The 16396-nt window shown below is 48.3% G+C and overlaps 1 protein-coding gene across 1 annotated transcript in view; it reads left to right on the top strand.

Annotated features, from left to right (window-relative positions):
• The window catches only part of TRIM28 (tripartite motif containing 28), a 563778-nt gene that overhangs the window by 510917 nt on the left and 36465 nt on the right, over positions 1-16396 (top strand). Inside the window, exon 16 of the mRNA XM_085616663.1 lies at positions 7594-7728. Within this exon, the coding sequence (XP_085472789.1) occupies positions 7594-7728 (135 nt within the window). The remainder of the gene's footprint in view (positions 1-7593; positions 7729-16396) is intronic.

Raw genomic sequence — 16396 nt, 5'->3', positions numbered from 1 at the left:
TCTGAGTATGTTTCTTCTGGTTGGGCCGACCTTTAGTAGGAAGCAGCTTTACATTAAGGCTTATGCGGCCGTTCCCTACGCTGCTGTTAATTTAATTACCCCCTTTGTTACCTCCTCCCTCCTGTTGTTGAACGGTATCGGCTTGGTAACACCTATGCTTCCAGAAATACTCTAAACAAAACCCTATATGCCATCTCTGCCCTAACACCTGATCCTTGTTTTTACTGGGTACAGTCTCCTGTGATGCGTTGTACATTTCTTTGTGTTCGGCTCGCATTCAGTCAACCTTAAGCCACGCCCCTCCTTATCAGCTGCCTTTTGAACCGGAATTGTGTTATAGACACCCTGCAGGCAAACAAGCTTGGTGGCAAAAGGTGAGAAAGTGTAGGGAGGGGCTGATATCTTCCATAGTTATATCAATATGGCTGGACGTCAGGTCATTGCGCAGCAGTGGAAGTAATCTGCTTCTCGTTTTACCCTCTGCTGGTCACTGGTAAGGACAGCTAGCCGGGGCATATTTGAAAAGGAAAGACTTCCGCTGGCTGCAGAGACTTAGTGGCCAAGCCATCACCAAGGAATAGCCAGACGAAGTCAGAAACTTAACCCACTTTTGTGAACAAAGGCCAAAGTTTCCAACTTTGCAATCAAATGTATATTTGTGCACCCGCTCTTTGGTGTATTATTCTCACCAACTTCTGATGTTGCTCCGTTCTGTCACCCAGTTCACACTACTGTCATTTCTCCTTTGTGTCATTTAGCTCACCCGTTCACCCCTCTTCGCCCCTTTCCTATATCAATGGCTTCACCCTTTGCAGCGCTCTTTACATTTCACATTTGTCTAAATTAACTGCCTCTTGGTTCTTTCTTTCCAGTCGCTGTACTCTCCTCTTTATTTTTACTGTCTATCCACTCCGCCGATCCATCCCCCCATTCACTCGTCATTAAAGTAAAAGTCATGAACCCACGCTATCAGAGCCACTTTAAAGGATTTGCTCAATTGTTCCTTTGGACCCAAAAACGTTAGTAGCTGAGCAGTTGGCATTATGTATGGAGGGTGTTGAATCTTACTTGTGGCGGCACAAGCCTTCTATGAAGAAAAAAAACATAGGCAATGAAGGGAGCAAACAAAATACAATTTTACATGACTAGTCATTTTTATAACATGTCTATCTACCCATCTATACTTCTCTTACTTCCATCTACCAGTATTGTGCATGGCCAGCACTATACCAGGCTTAACCATTGTCACACCGTGGATGCCTAAAGTATGCCAAGAACTATAATTATACCTGGGTGTGCATTACACTGTGGAGGGTACCATTGCGGCTGGCCGCCATATGTCTGCAATTAACACCAGCATGCCAATGCCACCCTTATTCCAGGGAAATGAACAATGAGTCACACTCAAACTTCACTTGTATTCCAGATGATCAAAAACACAGAATAATGTGTCTGTATTGCAAGTATAAAATATTCCTTTGAGAAATGCTCTGAAACGAGACTTAAATCAAATGCATAATAAGCATTGGAAAAAGCTAATAAGTCTGCCTTTGGCAGGCAAAATATTTTTTGCAAACCTTTGCAATATGCAAGAAAAGATCAAACATACATGTATATAAACAAGCATTTGCAATGCAATAGGTCTCGCATTACTAAAGTTTGAGCTATTGGCATTGCTAAATAATGCAACACCAATAGCTCAAACTTTAATAATGCGAGACCTATTGCATTGCAAATGCTTGTTTAAACTTATTGGGTGCTTGGACTAGGGCTAAGATTGGCTGTAAGGTCCTGGTCTCCTACTGGTTCTCAATTTTAGGGCTAGTGTTGTGATTGGATAGTGTTAGGGCTAGGGTTCCCATTGGCTGAAGGGGCCACCTGACTACTAGGGCTATAAACTGCCAAGGCTTAGGGCGTCTCAGCACGGGCATTGAGGCTATGGGTGGAGAGGACAAGAGCGAGTGCTTGTTTGAACCTGGTCGGGACCAGAGCCAGAAATGCTGCCCATTTTCCCATTCAGTAATACCCACCCTATGTATGTGTCCCTCTGTATATAAGCATTTAATTTCACTATAGATATGTACCTATCTTTGTGTATTGCTTTGTATAAACATGTAGAATAATTGTAATTTAAAAAAAAATCATCTTTGATCTACATGTACTTGCATCAATTTTGCATCTATGTACCTCCATGTACTTGGATCTGTGTGTCTGTTACTTTTCTCCTGAAAAAGCATATCCAATGCACTACCCTATTTCTCATCCTGTACCAATATCTTTAATCTACATATACTTACCTCCTTTATGCATCTATATACTTTCAAAGTACTTATGGATCTATATATTTATCACTTTCTTCTAATTTAGCCTTTTCAATGCACTACCCTATTTCTCAGCCTATACTTCTCTCAATATATCTTCTAGCCCAACTTTCTGACTCATCTCATACTTCTTTCTACTACTCTTTCCAATTCACTACCCTATCTCTCACTCTATACATCTATCATTATATCCTCTACATCCACTCTCTCATTTATCCCAAACCCCATACCACTAATATGATCCCCAAAATAACCCTTTATAGACTCTCCTACTCTACCTCTCCTTCCATCCTCTGACACCTCTTTTACTATACCGATCCCCCAAAACAAACCTTTCTAAACTCTTCCCTGTGACTCTTCCCCTCCAAAAACCCTTTTTACTTATCCAAAAGACTCCTCCTACTGCTATGACTTAAAAAATAAATCCTTCACTCTTCTATCCCTCCACTATCCTTTTCAATCAAAATAACAGACTAACAAGTTCACTTCTCTAATTCCATATTCCACTATACTAATTCACCTCTAATCCTTTATGGGTTCCAGAGTAGCGTGCTACTCGCCAACAAAGCGTTTTAACACCCCATCAGGGTTACAAGCGCTATATAAATGCAAATCTTTTTCCCTTTTCTACCCCTCCCCAACCCTTCTCAGTCCAAATAACTGACTAACATATCCACCACTTAAATTACTTCATATTTCACTATACTAAGTTTCAACACTAATCCTTTATGGGTTCCGGAGTAGCGTGCTACTCGCCAGAAAAGCGCTACAACACCCCATCAGGGGTAACAGGCGCTATATGAATACAAACCTTTTTTCCTCTTCTTTCCTTCTACTATCCTTCCGAATGCAAATAACTGACTAACATATCCACCACTTAAAATGTACTTGCATGTTTCACTATACTAATTCAACACTAATCCTCTATGGGTTCCAGAGTAGCATGCTACTCGCCGAAAAAGCGCTTTGACGCCTCGTTTGGGGTAGTAAGCGCTATACAAATGCAATTACAATACTATAACGGCTTTACTGATTTCTGGGAAGCTTGGTAGCAAACTTCTCAGCATAATAAACCCATGCCAGTATGGGATGTATTATAAATATGCACTCAGAGGGCATCTTAGAGTTGCTCCCTGAAAATAGTCCAGCTTCTAGTGTATTGGCTGACTGATCTCTGCCAGCCAGCTGCAACCAAATAGATTTTTGACTTCCTGGGGTGGGAGCCTTTGTGCTCCCGGAGGTCAGGAACAAACCCTGCTCTAGATGGAGGTGCTTCTCGCCTCCCCCTTGAAGAAACAGCAGCACTTGACGGTGAGCCTCAAATGGTCCCTCTTGTGTTTTGCTGATATGAGCAGCTCCAACCAGTGGAGATGCCCACCCCCCTGGCCCTGGTAAACAGGGTATGAGTGTCCACCTTGGCTTGGCACACCACTGAGGTGACCAGGATCAGAGGTGAACCCCTTCCAAGAGAATTTGCCATCTTGGTTTGGAGAATTAGGCCCAATCAGAGTTAGGGAATGCGCTTACTCCCCCATGTGTGCTGAGCATACCACGGGTGAAGTCGCCCTAAGGTCAGCCCATTGGCTACTACCTCGAGACCCCTAAAACACCCCCTAAATGTAGTATTTAGGGGACAGCCCTGAACTCAGGAATTCAGTATTGATGACCTACGAAGACTGGAACATGAAGATGGCGCAGCAGTAAAGACTCCAGGCTCAACTGACTTGGCCCCAGCTCTACTGGCCTGCATGGAGCTTCGAAGTCCCTGCAAGAGAAAACGTCTGCTTCAAAAAGGATCAGCAACCTCCAGACTTGGTGAGGACTGACCCCCAATTTCAATAAAAACAAAAGGCTCCCGAGGACAGCGGCCCTATCTACAAAAGAAGATAAAGACCCTGTGAAACCAAGAAACCCTGCTCCAGAACTTACCTCTGTGCCAGCTGTCCACGATCTGTGTCCAGAGGGTCCACCAGTCCTGAAGTTTTTCCCCTAGCATCCTGACCTCAAAACCATCGAGGGGTGTCACCCCCAAGGTCCAGTGTCGACGCCTGCAGCCTCTTCATGATAACCCCCCTCTACCGCGACCTTCCTGCAAGGAGAAAGCCCAACGTCAAAAGACAACTCTGCATCCTCTGGCCCAGTGTCCTGTCGACCAGTTCGAAATGGGTCCTGACGTCCTCCTGCATCCAAAGATATTTACCTGGCTGTTGATTTCCCTTGTCTGGCTCCCTGACTGACACCTGCAGCCCAAGACCGATTTTGAAGATCCTCATAGAATAGCATTGGGCGCCTGACGTTGTGCAAGCACCCTACGCCCAGCCGCCCCGGAGCTGCTGGTGGTGCAATATTGGTGCTGCCTTGGGTCCCCCTTTGCCCTCACCTAAACCCCAGAAGGTCTTCTCCCCAGCCCGATTGACCTTCCAGTGAGGAGCCTCAAAACGCGATGCCCCAGCCCCATTGGCTAGCATTGGTCCTGGTGTTAAATTGGCACTCTGCACCCAGCCGCCCCAGTGCCACAGAGGGTGCAGTTTCACTGTATTACCTAGCCTTGCTGGACCCTGGTTCAGCACCCAAAAGCTCACTACTGTAAACTGTTTTACTTACCTGTAATTGCTAACTTCGTTTTCCCATAGGAACCCATGTTATGATATTAGTCCAGAAAATGTTCAAAGGTGTGTGATGTAACTTCCGTCCATGTTACTAGCTATGGTATTTACCACTTAGCTGTCAACTTGACAGCAGAATCTCAGTCACTCAACACTCACAGTGACAAGTGTGAAAGTGGGAGAAAACACAAGTGGGCATGGATGTGAGTAGATAGGGCTGAAAAAGGGTATTCTTGTTAGAGAGCGGGGCAGCCTGATGGGGAGAGTTTGTAATTAGACACAATTGTAAACTGACTCCTGGTTTATGAATACATTTTTTGACGTTTCGATCTGTATGTATCCGCGTTTATGTTCTTCTCATAAAACTGGCAGTCGTTCATACTTTTGGTTAATGAAAAATTGAAGTTGCAAGTAGTATAGTACGAATTGCTTCTAGGTGCTTCAGAGAGGTGTCGGCTAGTAGCAGGTTCGTGTTTCCATCGACAGACCCAGTTTTTCATAGTCTCTTCAGGGGAATGAACCAATGCTTACATTATAGAATAGAATACCATAAAATAGAGGCCCTGGCACTGCAAAGTGATATGCTCCATAACCATGCGGAGCATTAGAACGATTTGTGCTGTGACTGAACCTGGTTCAAATACGGGGTGGAGAGTGGGGGTTGTCCCCCTGTATAGTATTAGCATGTGCTATGTAGATTCAATAGGAAATATCATACTTTGTTTGAGTCTCTATTCTCTCAGCAGAGCTGTTGACCTGACAAGATTGATAATAGAGAGGCACTTAAATTTAGGCCTAACAAATACATTTTTCAGTTTTTAAAAGTTAATTCAAGCAGGTAAAATTGATGTTTTCCTACTGTCTATTTGTAGAAATATGTAAACAAGCCTTGACAATGCCAAAAGGTCTGGCTTCTAAATGAAAGTGCCTATTCAGTCATTGGCTTTAGCGACTCAATAAGGCAGTGATCACACATGCACTGTCACTCATTCTTGCACTCAGGCATCCATTCAACCTCTCACTTACTTATTCTTGTATTCACTCATTAACACAATCACAATAAAACACACAACCAGCTCAACAACATATGCAAGATAAATTACTGATTACAAGTAGAAAAAAGAAAACCTGCTGCTACCTGGACATGGTGGAAATATGTCTACTTACCAATTAAACTAAACATAGGACGTAGTGGCTTGAAATGGTAGTTTCATTGTTAGGGTGTCTTTGTTTGTTTATACCTGAATGGCTGCCACATTGAGAACAAATGTTTTGGCCATCTTGGAATGCTAAAGCAATTATACACTATAGAAAATACAATGCGATGATAGTTGTCTATAGGTCAAGCCTAGCAACGCGCATGTGCTGCTCTGTGAGGTATGGTGTATTCAGAACATGGGCTTAAGCTGGCCCATTGTTTGTCATTGGATGTTCCGGGTGCCTTTCTAAATTCCTTACTTTTGAATGGTAAATCTTACCCATTTGTCCCTCCTTTTCGAAGTCCTCTAGGCAGTGCTGCTAGCTGCTTCTCTGGTCCCAGTAGTAATTCCTCATTCTAAGTTCCCTAACCAGTGCTGCTAGCTGCTACTGTAGTCCCGTCCGTAATTCCTTATTCTAAGTCTTCCAGATAGTGCTGCTAGCTGCTACTCTGGTACCATTGGTAATTCCTCCGTATAACTCTTCCAGACAGTGCTGCTAGCTGTTACTCTGGTCCTGTCAAATTCCTACATTTTAAGTCCACTAGGCAGTGCTGCAGCTGTCTGTTCCGATTGGTAATTCCTCATTCTTAGTCCTTTGGGTAGTGCTTCAGCTGTGTCTCTGTTCCCTAGTGGTAATTCCTCATTCTGAGTTCTCTAGGCTGGGCTACTATCTGCTTCTCTGGACCCGTCGGTAATTCCTCATTCTAAGTCCTCTATACAGTGCTGCTTCTCTTATCCCGTTAATAACTCCCCCATTCGAAATCATCTAGGCTGTGCTGCAGCTGTGTCTCTGGTCACAGTGGTAATTCCTCATTCTTAGTCCTCTAGGCAGTGCTGCTAGCTGTTTCTCTGGTCCTGTCTGTAATTCCTCATTCTAAGTCTTCTACACAGTGATGCTACCTGCTTCTTTGGTCTCATCGGTAATTCCTCCATTCTAAGTCCTCTAGGCAGTGGTGCAGCTGTGTCTCTAGTCACACATCCACAACACACCAAAGCACATAATTAAGACATTGCCATTACAATACCAATAGCTCTAACTCTTAAAAATGCGAGACCTACTGCACTGGACATGCTTATTGAGTCGTGTGTCCATTACTGGTCAATGTTGTTCTATAAATGTCTTACAATCCTCTGTGCGAGGCCTAAGGCTGCTCGCCCACACTACCACTAATAAGGCACTTTGGGTTTTACTTTGAGCCCTATACACTTTTGGGGAACCCTTGGATTCTGTGCACAGTGTAACCTAGTGGCAATACCATATACAGAGCCATCTTCCTACATAAGGAAAATATGGGAGCCTGCGATTTTTATAATCTACTTACCCTTAGCATAATGTTGTGCTGATTTGGAGTGAGACTGCAGTTGCTTATTGTTGATATTGTACCGATTCATTTGTAATGTGAAGAAGAAAAGTACACATATTGCTCTACTCTAATGATGGCCATGGTAATCATTATTTATTTCTAGGAGAAGGATGATCCCATCAACCTTACTACAATAAGATGTAGGCTTCAGGAGAGTCTATCGCCCATTTATGCCAGTCCAGAAGAATTTGTACGTGAGGTCTGGTTGATGTTTAAGAAGGTCAGCAAGCGTGCAGAGGTGAGATAATTGAGATTGAGCTCATAATCACAACTGCTTATTGTGGCTCTGCAAGAACAAAAAATTTGCAATTTGGTTGGTAGGTGGCTATGACTTTTGAGTAAAATATCAAGTGTTTGCAGTAAGCCTGAATTAGCAGCATATGTCATTTTGGTTCTGATCCTTTGCTTACATTGTGTTTCCATATCTCAAACTGTTATCTCGGCTGGCTTTGCCCTACAATACCCTTTTGCGCAGATAACGTTTACATCAGATTGCATACTAAGTTCTGTACTTTGTATATTCTATCTACCTTTTGCCTGTTTGCCACTTTCACATTGGACTGTACCAGGATACTTTTAAATGCATTGAGGTCTGTACTACTTGAAGTCTGGCTACGCCCACTTCCAGGCTCAAACCCCTTGTTATCAATCAAGGTAGTTCCAGTTTGTCTTCTTTTTATTTTTCTTCTTTGAAGCTATGATTTTGTGCCTTTTTAATACAGTTGAAAGCTGTAATTCCTGCTGTAGTAAAGTGCCCCTTTTTGACATGGTCACCCCCACATGTTGCCTGGTATTTGATGCAATTTTGACAGAAGTGCACAGGGTTCCAGCTGTCCAGGTTCCCAGTGCCAGATCTTGTTCCCTAAAACTGTACAATTGTTCCCCCAATTGGCAGTACCTATAGCACCCCCTGTAAGTACATAGTAAATGGTACCACTGGTACGTAGGGCAGGGAGGCTAAATAGCTTCACTAAGGACTGCAGCATGTATTGTGCCACCCTAAGGGACCCCTCAGCACACTCATGCCATTGAAGGCTGCGTGACATGGTGCAGAGAGAACTGGAGACATGGCGTGGCACACCTCCTGTTTGCCTTACCTGCAGATACTGCATGTAATAGGTCACCCCTAGAGCAGGCCTTACAGCGCTAAAGCAGGGTTCATTATATTACATGTGAGGACATACCTGCACTAGCAAAGATGTCCCTGTGAAGTCCATGCCAATTCTTGAACATATCCAGTGAACAGGGAAGCCATCTTGAGTATATGTACTGGGCACTAGTGATTGAGCTCCACATCTACATGATGGCTTCACTGAAACTAAAGATGTTTGGTATCAAACATCTCATATTAATAAGCCCATGCTGATTCCAGTAATGGATTTATTAATACCTACACCCAGAGGGCAACTTAGAGGTGCCCCCAAAAAACCCACCAACTAGTAGCGTGCTGGCTGACTGGTCCTGACCAGCCTGCCATCACAGATGTGTTTCTGACCCACAGGGGTGAGGGCCAGCACTCCAAGGTCAGGAAATGAGCCTGCTCCGGCAGAGGATGTATACACAGTCTTCCAGCAGGATTACCTGTACATTTTCATCCCAAGGCAGGGGGCTTCAACGATTCAAAGAAGCCACCGCCTTTGTTATGCAAATCGGGCTTCCCCCAGAGGGCTGTTAACACCACCCCCTTGCCCCTCCCGTTCCCCCACCCTGGCGAGGGTTCATTCGGTGCCTGGACTGGCAGCAGAATCAGTAGTCAGAAAGGCATGTTCACCTTCAGGCTAGTTCCACCCCTAAGATGGGCTGCCTGAAGTGGATGCAAAACTTCAAAATCTGCCATCTTGGCAGTTCGGGCTGGGCTGTTCCAATGAGGCACAGGGTCAAGACTGATTTGCATATGGCCATGTCTGAACTGGAGTGGCGTGGTGAGCAAAATAATGATGGATTAAACCCAGATCTTTGACTGGGGGTGAATGTTTTGCCAATGTGCAACATTCCGTCCATCTTGTGTGTTTTGCCAAGTCAGTGGGCGTCATCCTCTTGTTAGCTCTGCACGGCTTCTCGTCCTTCTTCTTTTCTTGTGGCTGCTGGATCTGAGGAAGGAAGGTTCAGGGGGCCCCTAAATACTAAATTTAGGGGCGTTACAGGTAGGTAAATGGCAGGGACCAATGGGTCCCTTCCCTGGGGTGAGTACACCCCTATTCTGCCATTCTTCAGTGGGAGGGGGGCAGGAGCCTGTCCCTGGTTGGCTGGGTCCCCCTCATCCTCAATATGGCGGGAACTCGAGGTTGTGCTTCACCTCCCCCACCATAGGGGTGGAGTTGGCAGAGAGGGGCACACTTCTCTTCCTTACTTTGTTTTTCCCACCGGGTCTCCCGCCCAAAGTGGGGGGTAGAACCAGTGGGGACCAGTTGCTGAGTACAGCAAGTGGTCTGGAGAAGCTCAAAAAGGCGACATGCCTTTGAAGCTTCTCCTTCGTGTACCCTGCCCATCCTGGGGGAGGAGGCTTGGCACCTCGTCCCAGGATGTGCATTGTTTCAGGCCCCCGAGAGCAGCCAGCTCTCGAACCCAGGGGTCCAGAAACATGTCTGGTGGTGGCAGCCTGCGCAGCCGCTCAGTCAGATCACTGGAAGTTGGTAGAGTGTCAGGGGGCATCTCTAAGATGCCCTCTGTCGTGCATTTTACATTAAATCCCACACTGGCATAAGTATGGGTTTAATGTGCTGAGAAGTTTGATACCAAACGGGGTGACTGAGGTAGGCCAGGGCAGTGGTTTGTGGGCATGGCACACAGGGATGGGGGCCATGTCGTCTGTTTTGTTCTGTACCCTGGCACACACAGCCTGCAAAGGCAGTGTGTGTGTGCCAGGGTACAGGGCCTCTAAGGGGGGCACATTGGGTGCTGCAGCCCTTAGGAGCCTTCTCTGGTCACAGTGCTCTGGGTACATGGGGTACCATTTACCAGGGATCTACCTGTGGCCAGAGCTGTCAATTGAGTTTTGTTTTGGGGAAATAACACAGGCCCTGGGGTCCTGATTGGCAGGGTCCCAGAGCACATCAAGTCAAAAAGCATCAGTAGTCTGGCAAGAAAGAAAGTGTTTTTTACTGCAACAGAAACCAACTTTCTCTCACCGGACTAATTCACCCCCGGTTTCAGCCCGAAGTGGATACGGCGTCACTCGACGCAGATTCCAACGCTGATGGGGGCTCTCTACCCCTATGTCCATCCTTCCTATTTTCAGCCTGTTCATCAGCCTTTGGAGGAAGGGGAGGACTGGGAGGGGTCTGAGGACCCATTCACAGCACAATGCGAGTTTGACAGGAGTTGGGGGAGCCCAGTGGTCTTGATACCTCTCCTGACCTTGGCATGCTCACTCCTACAGTTGCTAGGGAGGAGGGTGCAAGTTACGTTGTGGTGTTGCGTAGGGCGGCCGAGGCCCTCCACCTCGAGCTCCCTAGAGTGTCTGTCAGGACTTACCTCCTGACAGAAGTGCTTCAGCCAGCGGCTACCTCTGCGGAGCCACTGCTGCCTTTTAGCGATGCACTTTCGGACGTTCATTGGGGCACCTGGTCCAGGCCTAACACAGGGGCACCTGTGGATAGGAACGGGGCCTGACGCCATCGCCCGGCCCCGGGTGAAACCCTTTTCCTTTCCCAACACCTCACCCCTGAGAGCTTGGTTGTCCAAGCCTCTGCGTCCCCAAACGCATTCCCTACCACACCACCAGGTAGGGAATCCAAGAAACTGGAGCAATTCGGTAAGAAGATTTTTTCTTCCGCAAGTTCAGGGCTGCGGTCTGTGAACACTGCATACCTCTTGGGCCGTTATTCCTACTCTGTGTGGGATACGGTGGTGCTCAATGTCCGGAGCAGGCCCAGACAGTGCTTTCTCAAGCTATTGCTGAAGGGAGGGATGCAGTCAAGTTCACTATTCGTTGTGGCCTTGACACCGCTGGGCAGGGCGATTTCCACGACAGTGGCACTCCGCCACCATGCCTGGCTGAGGACAGCTGGTTTTTCTGGGGATGTCCAGAACACTGATGGCCATGCCCTTTGATGGCATTCGCCTTTTCGGCAACAAAGCAGATAGTGCGTTGGAGCGCTTCAAGGACTCGCGGGCTACGGCCAAGTCCTTGGGCCTTTCCGCCGTGCGCCCTCCTCCGCCTTCTGCTTTTTGCACCTTTCGTGGCCACGGAAGGGGCACCCCAACAGGTTTGTCTCAGAGCCACAGGCCTGCGCACAAACCGTCTCAGCGAGGCCGCGGACGTGGGACCTGCCGAACTGGGTCAGGGGGCCAGCGGGCGGGTCAGTCCACCTCCACCCCAGCCACCACTGCCTCCACACCTTCCTCGTCCGTTTTTTCAGGCCCGGATTCGCCATCACCTCCCCCACTGGCGCACATCACTTCGGACAGGTGGGTTTTACAAATAGTCCAAAGGGGCTACTCCCTCCCCTTCGAGACTACCCTTCCAGCCATGCCACCCCAGTACCACGCATGTCGGGGGATCGCTTGGCACTTCAACAGGAAGTCGCGGCCCTCTTGGCCAAGGGGGCCATCGAGCGTATTCCTGCGCCAGAAGTAGGACGTGGTCGTTACTCCCACTACTTTCTGGTGCCCAAGAAGGACAAGGGCCTGCGTTCTATCTTGGACGTCAATCGCTTCCTCCGGAAGGAGAAGTTCAAGATGTTAACTCTGGCTCAGGTCTTGTCTGCCCTAGACCCTGGAGACTGGATGGTAGCGTTGGACCTGCAGGACGCATATTTTCACATCTCCGTCCTGCCGGCCCACCGGCATTACCTGCCGTTCACGGTAGGCCACAAGCACTTTCAGTTCACCGTGCTCGCTTTTGGCCTTATCAGCACCCCTCGGGTGTTCACGAAAGTGATGGCGGTGGTCGCAGCTCATCTGCGCAGATCGGTGGTTTCAGTCTTCCCCTATCTAGATGACTGGTTGTGAAGGCGGGCTCGCCTCACTCAGGCTGTCGTCTCCCGCCTACGGCCGACCTCCTGCATTTGCTGGGGTTCTCCATCAATGTGCTGAAGTCGCACCTGATTCCCTCTCAGAAGCTCCTCTTCATCGGAGCGGTTCTGGATACGGCGCACTTTTGGGTCTATCCTCTTGAACGAAGAGTCCAGGATATTCAGGCTCTGATTCTGATCTTTCAGCCTCTATCCTGGGTTTCGATCAGGATGACCCCGAGTCTGCTGGACCTCATGGCCTCCTGCATCCTGCTGGTCAATCATGCCAGATAGCATATGCGGGCTCTGCAGTGGGACCTGAAGTTCCAGTGGGCGCAACATCAGGGGTACTGTTGATTACGTCCAGATCTCAGAGGGCACTGCACAGGACTTGCAGTGGTGGCTCACGAACCAGCTATGGGTCAGCGGCAGATCCCTCTCCCTTCCCCAACCGGAGCACACAGTAGTGACGGACGGGGCCACATGAAAGAGGCGGCGATCAGAGGCATCTGGTCTCCGGCGTAGTCCAAGCTCCAAATCAACCTTTCGGAGCTCAGGGCGATCCTACTTGCACTCAAAGCATTCCTTCCCTCTGTCAAGGGGAGAGTAGTGCAGGTGTTCACAGACAACACCACCGCCTTGTGGTACTGCAACAAACAGGGTGGGGTGGGGTCGTGGACCCTATGTCAGGAGGCTCTATATCTCTGGACGTGGCTGGAACTTCAAGGCATTTCCTTGGTGGTTCAACACCTGGCAGGTTCACTGAACGCCAGGGTGGTGCAAGGTCTCTTTCAGTAGTGGGGAGAACCTTGGTTAGATCTATACGCCACCGAAGAGAACGCGCAATGTCAGCAGTTCTGCGCGTTGGAGTTTCCAAGGTGGCACTCGCTAGGCGACGCTTTTCGTCGCGAGTGGAGTTGTGGTCTGTTGTACGCCTTTCTGCCTATACCACTTCTGCCCAGAGTGCTGAAGAAGATCAGGCACAACCGGGCCCAAGTCATTCTAGTGGCACCAGACTGGGCACAAAGAGTTTGTTATCCCGAGCTACCCAGTATGAGCGTGAATCCCCCGATCCGACTGCCTTTTCCGGAGGATCTCCTGTCGCAGCAACAGGGGACGGTCCTCCACCCGAACCTGTCCAGCCTCCACCTCCTTGCGTGGAGATTGAGTGGCGATAGCTGATTCCATTTGACATGCCTCCCGAAGTCTGTAACGTGATTCTGGCAGCCAGGCGTCCCTCCACTAAAACGATATATGCCTGTCGGTGGAACAAATGTGTGGCATGGTGCACAGAAAAATCGGTTGACCCTCTTGCTGCCCCTCTTTCTGATGTCCTATTGTTCCTCCTCTCTTTGGCCCAGCAGGGCTCTGCTTTGGGCACCATCAAGGGCTACCTCTCTGCTCTTTCAGCCTTTCTTAGGTTGCTTGGTCAGCCCTCTCTTAGCAAGTCCCCAGTTGTCAATAGATTTCTCAAAGGCATTACTCACCTTTTCCCTCCTATTCCTTTTGTGATGCCTCAATGGGACTTGAACCTGGTTCTCACATACTTGATGTGCGCTCCCTTTGAGCCTCTTCATAACTGTCCTTTGCAGTTATTGACTTTGAAAACTGTCTTCCTGGTGGCCATCACCTCCGCTCGGCGGATGAGTGAACTCCAGGCTCTTTCCTGTAAACCCCGTTTCCTGGCGATTCATCCGGACAAGGTGGTGCTTTGACCGCGTCCCTCCTTTCACCAAAAGTGCCTTTCATCCCGGGCAAACTGTAACTCTGCCCACTTTCTTTCCGCCTCCGCACTCTTCTAGATAAGAGGAGAGGCTCCACCATCTGGACCCAAAATGTGCGCTCTTGTTCTATCTCAACCACACACAACAGTTCCGTGTGGATGACCAGCTCTTTGTTGGCTACGTGTGCGCCAAGAAAGGCCGGGCTGTGCACAAGCAAACTATCTCCAGATGGGTTGTCTTGTGCATTAAAGCCTGTTACTCTCTGGCTAAAAAGGAACCTCGGGTTGGGCTGCGCACCCATTCTACCAGGGTGACAGCAGCTACCACAGCATTGGGACGTGGTGTCCCCCTGCAAGACATCTGTCAAGCGGCCACTTGGGCCTCGTTACATACTTTCACTAAGCACTATTGCCTTGGTAGTCCGATCCGGAGAGACGGCTTCTTTGGACGTTCAGTTCTCCGTGACTTTCTGGTGTAATCTCGCTTCGCAGACCCACCACCGGGGTTGGTATTGCTTGGGTATGTATTCTAAGGTAAGGAATCTATCACTAACGTGTCTCTTTCAGATGCACAAGTTACTTACTTGTGTAACAATATATCTGTAAGAGACGTTAGTGATAGATTCCTTACCGCCCGCCCATCCTTCCCGTTCTGCAAACTTTTCTCTAGGGTTCAGGTCATCCCTTTCAGGGCCCTAGTTCTATTCCACCAGTAGTCAGTCTCTGGCATGGCTCTGCGCTCCTGGCACGGAAACGTTGTGTACAGAACTGACGTCGGCGCATGTGGGCGTGTCTATGTCGCTCCGACGACGTCATCTCGGTGGCTACGACGCAAGCGACGTACGCGGAGCCGTACAACGACGCCTACCGACACGCAGGGGTACTGCTGACAAACTTTACGGATCCAGTCTGACGCCTGGGGATATTCTAAGATAAGGAATCTACCACTAACTAATGTCTCTTACAGATATATTGTTGCACAAGTAAGTAACTTGTGCTTTGCATTACTTTTGTAATCCAATGCTGGACTCCTAGGTAAAGCACTGGGACACTTACTTAAAACAGGTAAGTAATTGCGTATTCATAGTTTGTATGATTTTTAAAGAATATTTTCGGATTTCAAAAATCCACACTTAGAAACTTTTTGTACCAGTACATTGAAATACATAGGCTTTTCCTGTAGATTGCAGGTAAGTTACTTTTGCGTTACTTTTGTAATCCAGTGCTGGACTCCTACATTCAGCAATGGGACATCTACTTAAAACCAGGAAGTAATTACGTTTTTATAGTTTGTAAGATTTTTAAAGAATATTCTTGTTTTTCAAAAGTTGACACTTAGAAACTTTTTCACAAAAAACCACCAATGTTATCCTATAGAAGGAAATTCAATTCACATGTAAGTTACTTCTAAGTTACTTTTCTTACTCAGTGCTGGACACCTAGGTTCAGCACTGGGACCTTTCCTGCAAACAGTTGAGAAAATTTGTTTACGTTATTTGTGCGATTTTTAAAGAATATTCTTAGTTTTCAAAAGTTGACACTTAAACACTTTTTGGGAGAAAAAGTGTCAATGTTATCCTGTGAGGAAAATCAGGTTATCGGTTTCGAGGTAAGTATTCGGTCTTTGGAGGGGCGCTAGGTGGCGCTGGACCGTCATGGCCGCGCTTTAGTGAGGCTCTCGCCAGCCGGGCGTCAATAAACCCTGCAAATACATCCTACAGGCCAGTTAACTATATTTAATCGATGCCGGTGGACAGCTGAGGGTCTCGGGTCCACTCGACGCAAGTTTCGAGTCTGTAGGCGCCCTGGCGGCGCAGATACTACCCGTCGTGGACGAGACGGCGAGAGGAGCGGACCTTCGGAGCGGAGGCTCCTAACAACGCGAGACCGGGGCTTCATCGGGCCCTGCGGGCCGCGAGGGAATTGTGGACTGTGGCTGGCGCGAACGACACTCTTCTTGACGACCAAGGTGGGCCTGACGTCCCCTTCGCTGCCTCGCGACTACCGGTGCCTACCTGCGGTCCGGCCGTGCTCGTAGCGTGAGGTGGACCCTGCTACATCGAGGCTGCTGATGTCGTGCGTGTAGGTACCCTGCTCACCCAGCCGGACCACACCAAGGCAGGGGAGCGCGCTTCCTGGCCCGTGTACTGCGGAGGTGCCGTGGCCGAGGGCACCGAGAGCTGCATCGAGGGGGGGGGCTGTCAGCGGAGCGCCTCCACTGGCGTTGA

Source organism: Triturus cristatus, chromosome 7 (genome assembly GCF_964204655.1).
Source record: "Triturus cristatus chromosome 7, aTriCri1.1, whole genome shotgun sequence".
Lineage (NCBI taxonomy): Eukaryota > Metazoa > Chordata > Amphibia > Caudata > Salamandridae > Triturus > Triturus cristatus.
This window is presented reverse-complemented; position numbering and strand designations above follow the sequence as displayed.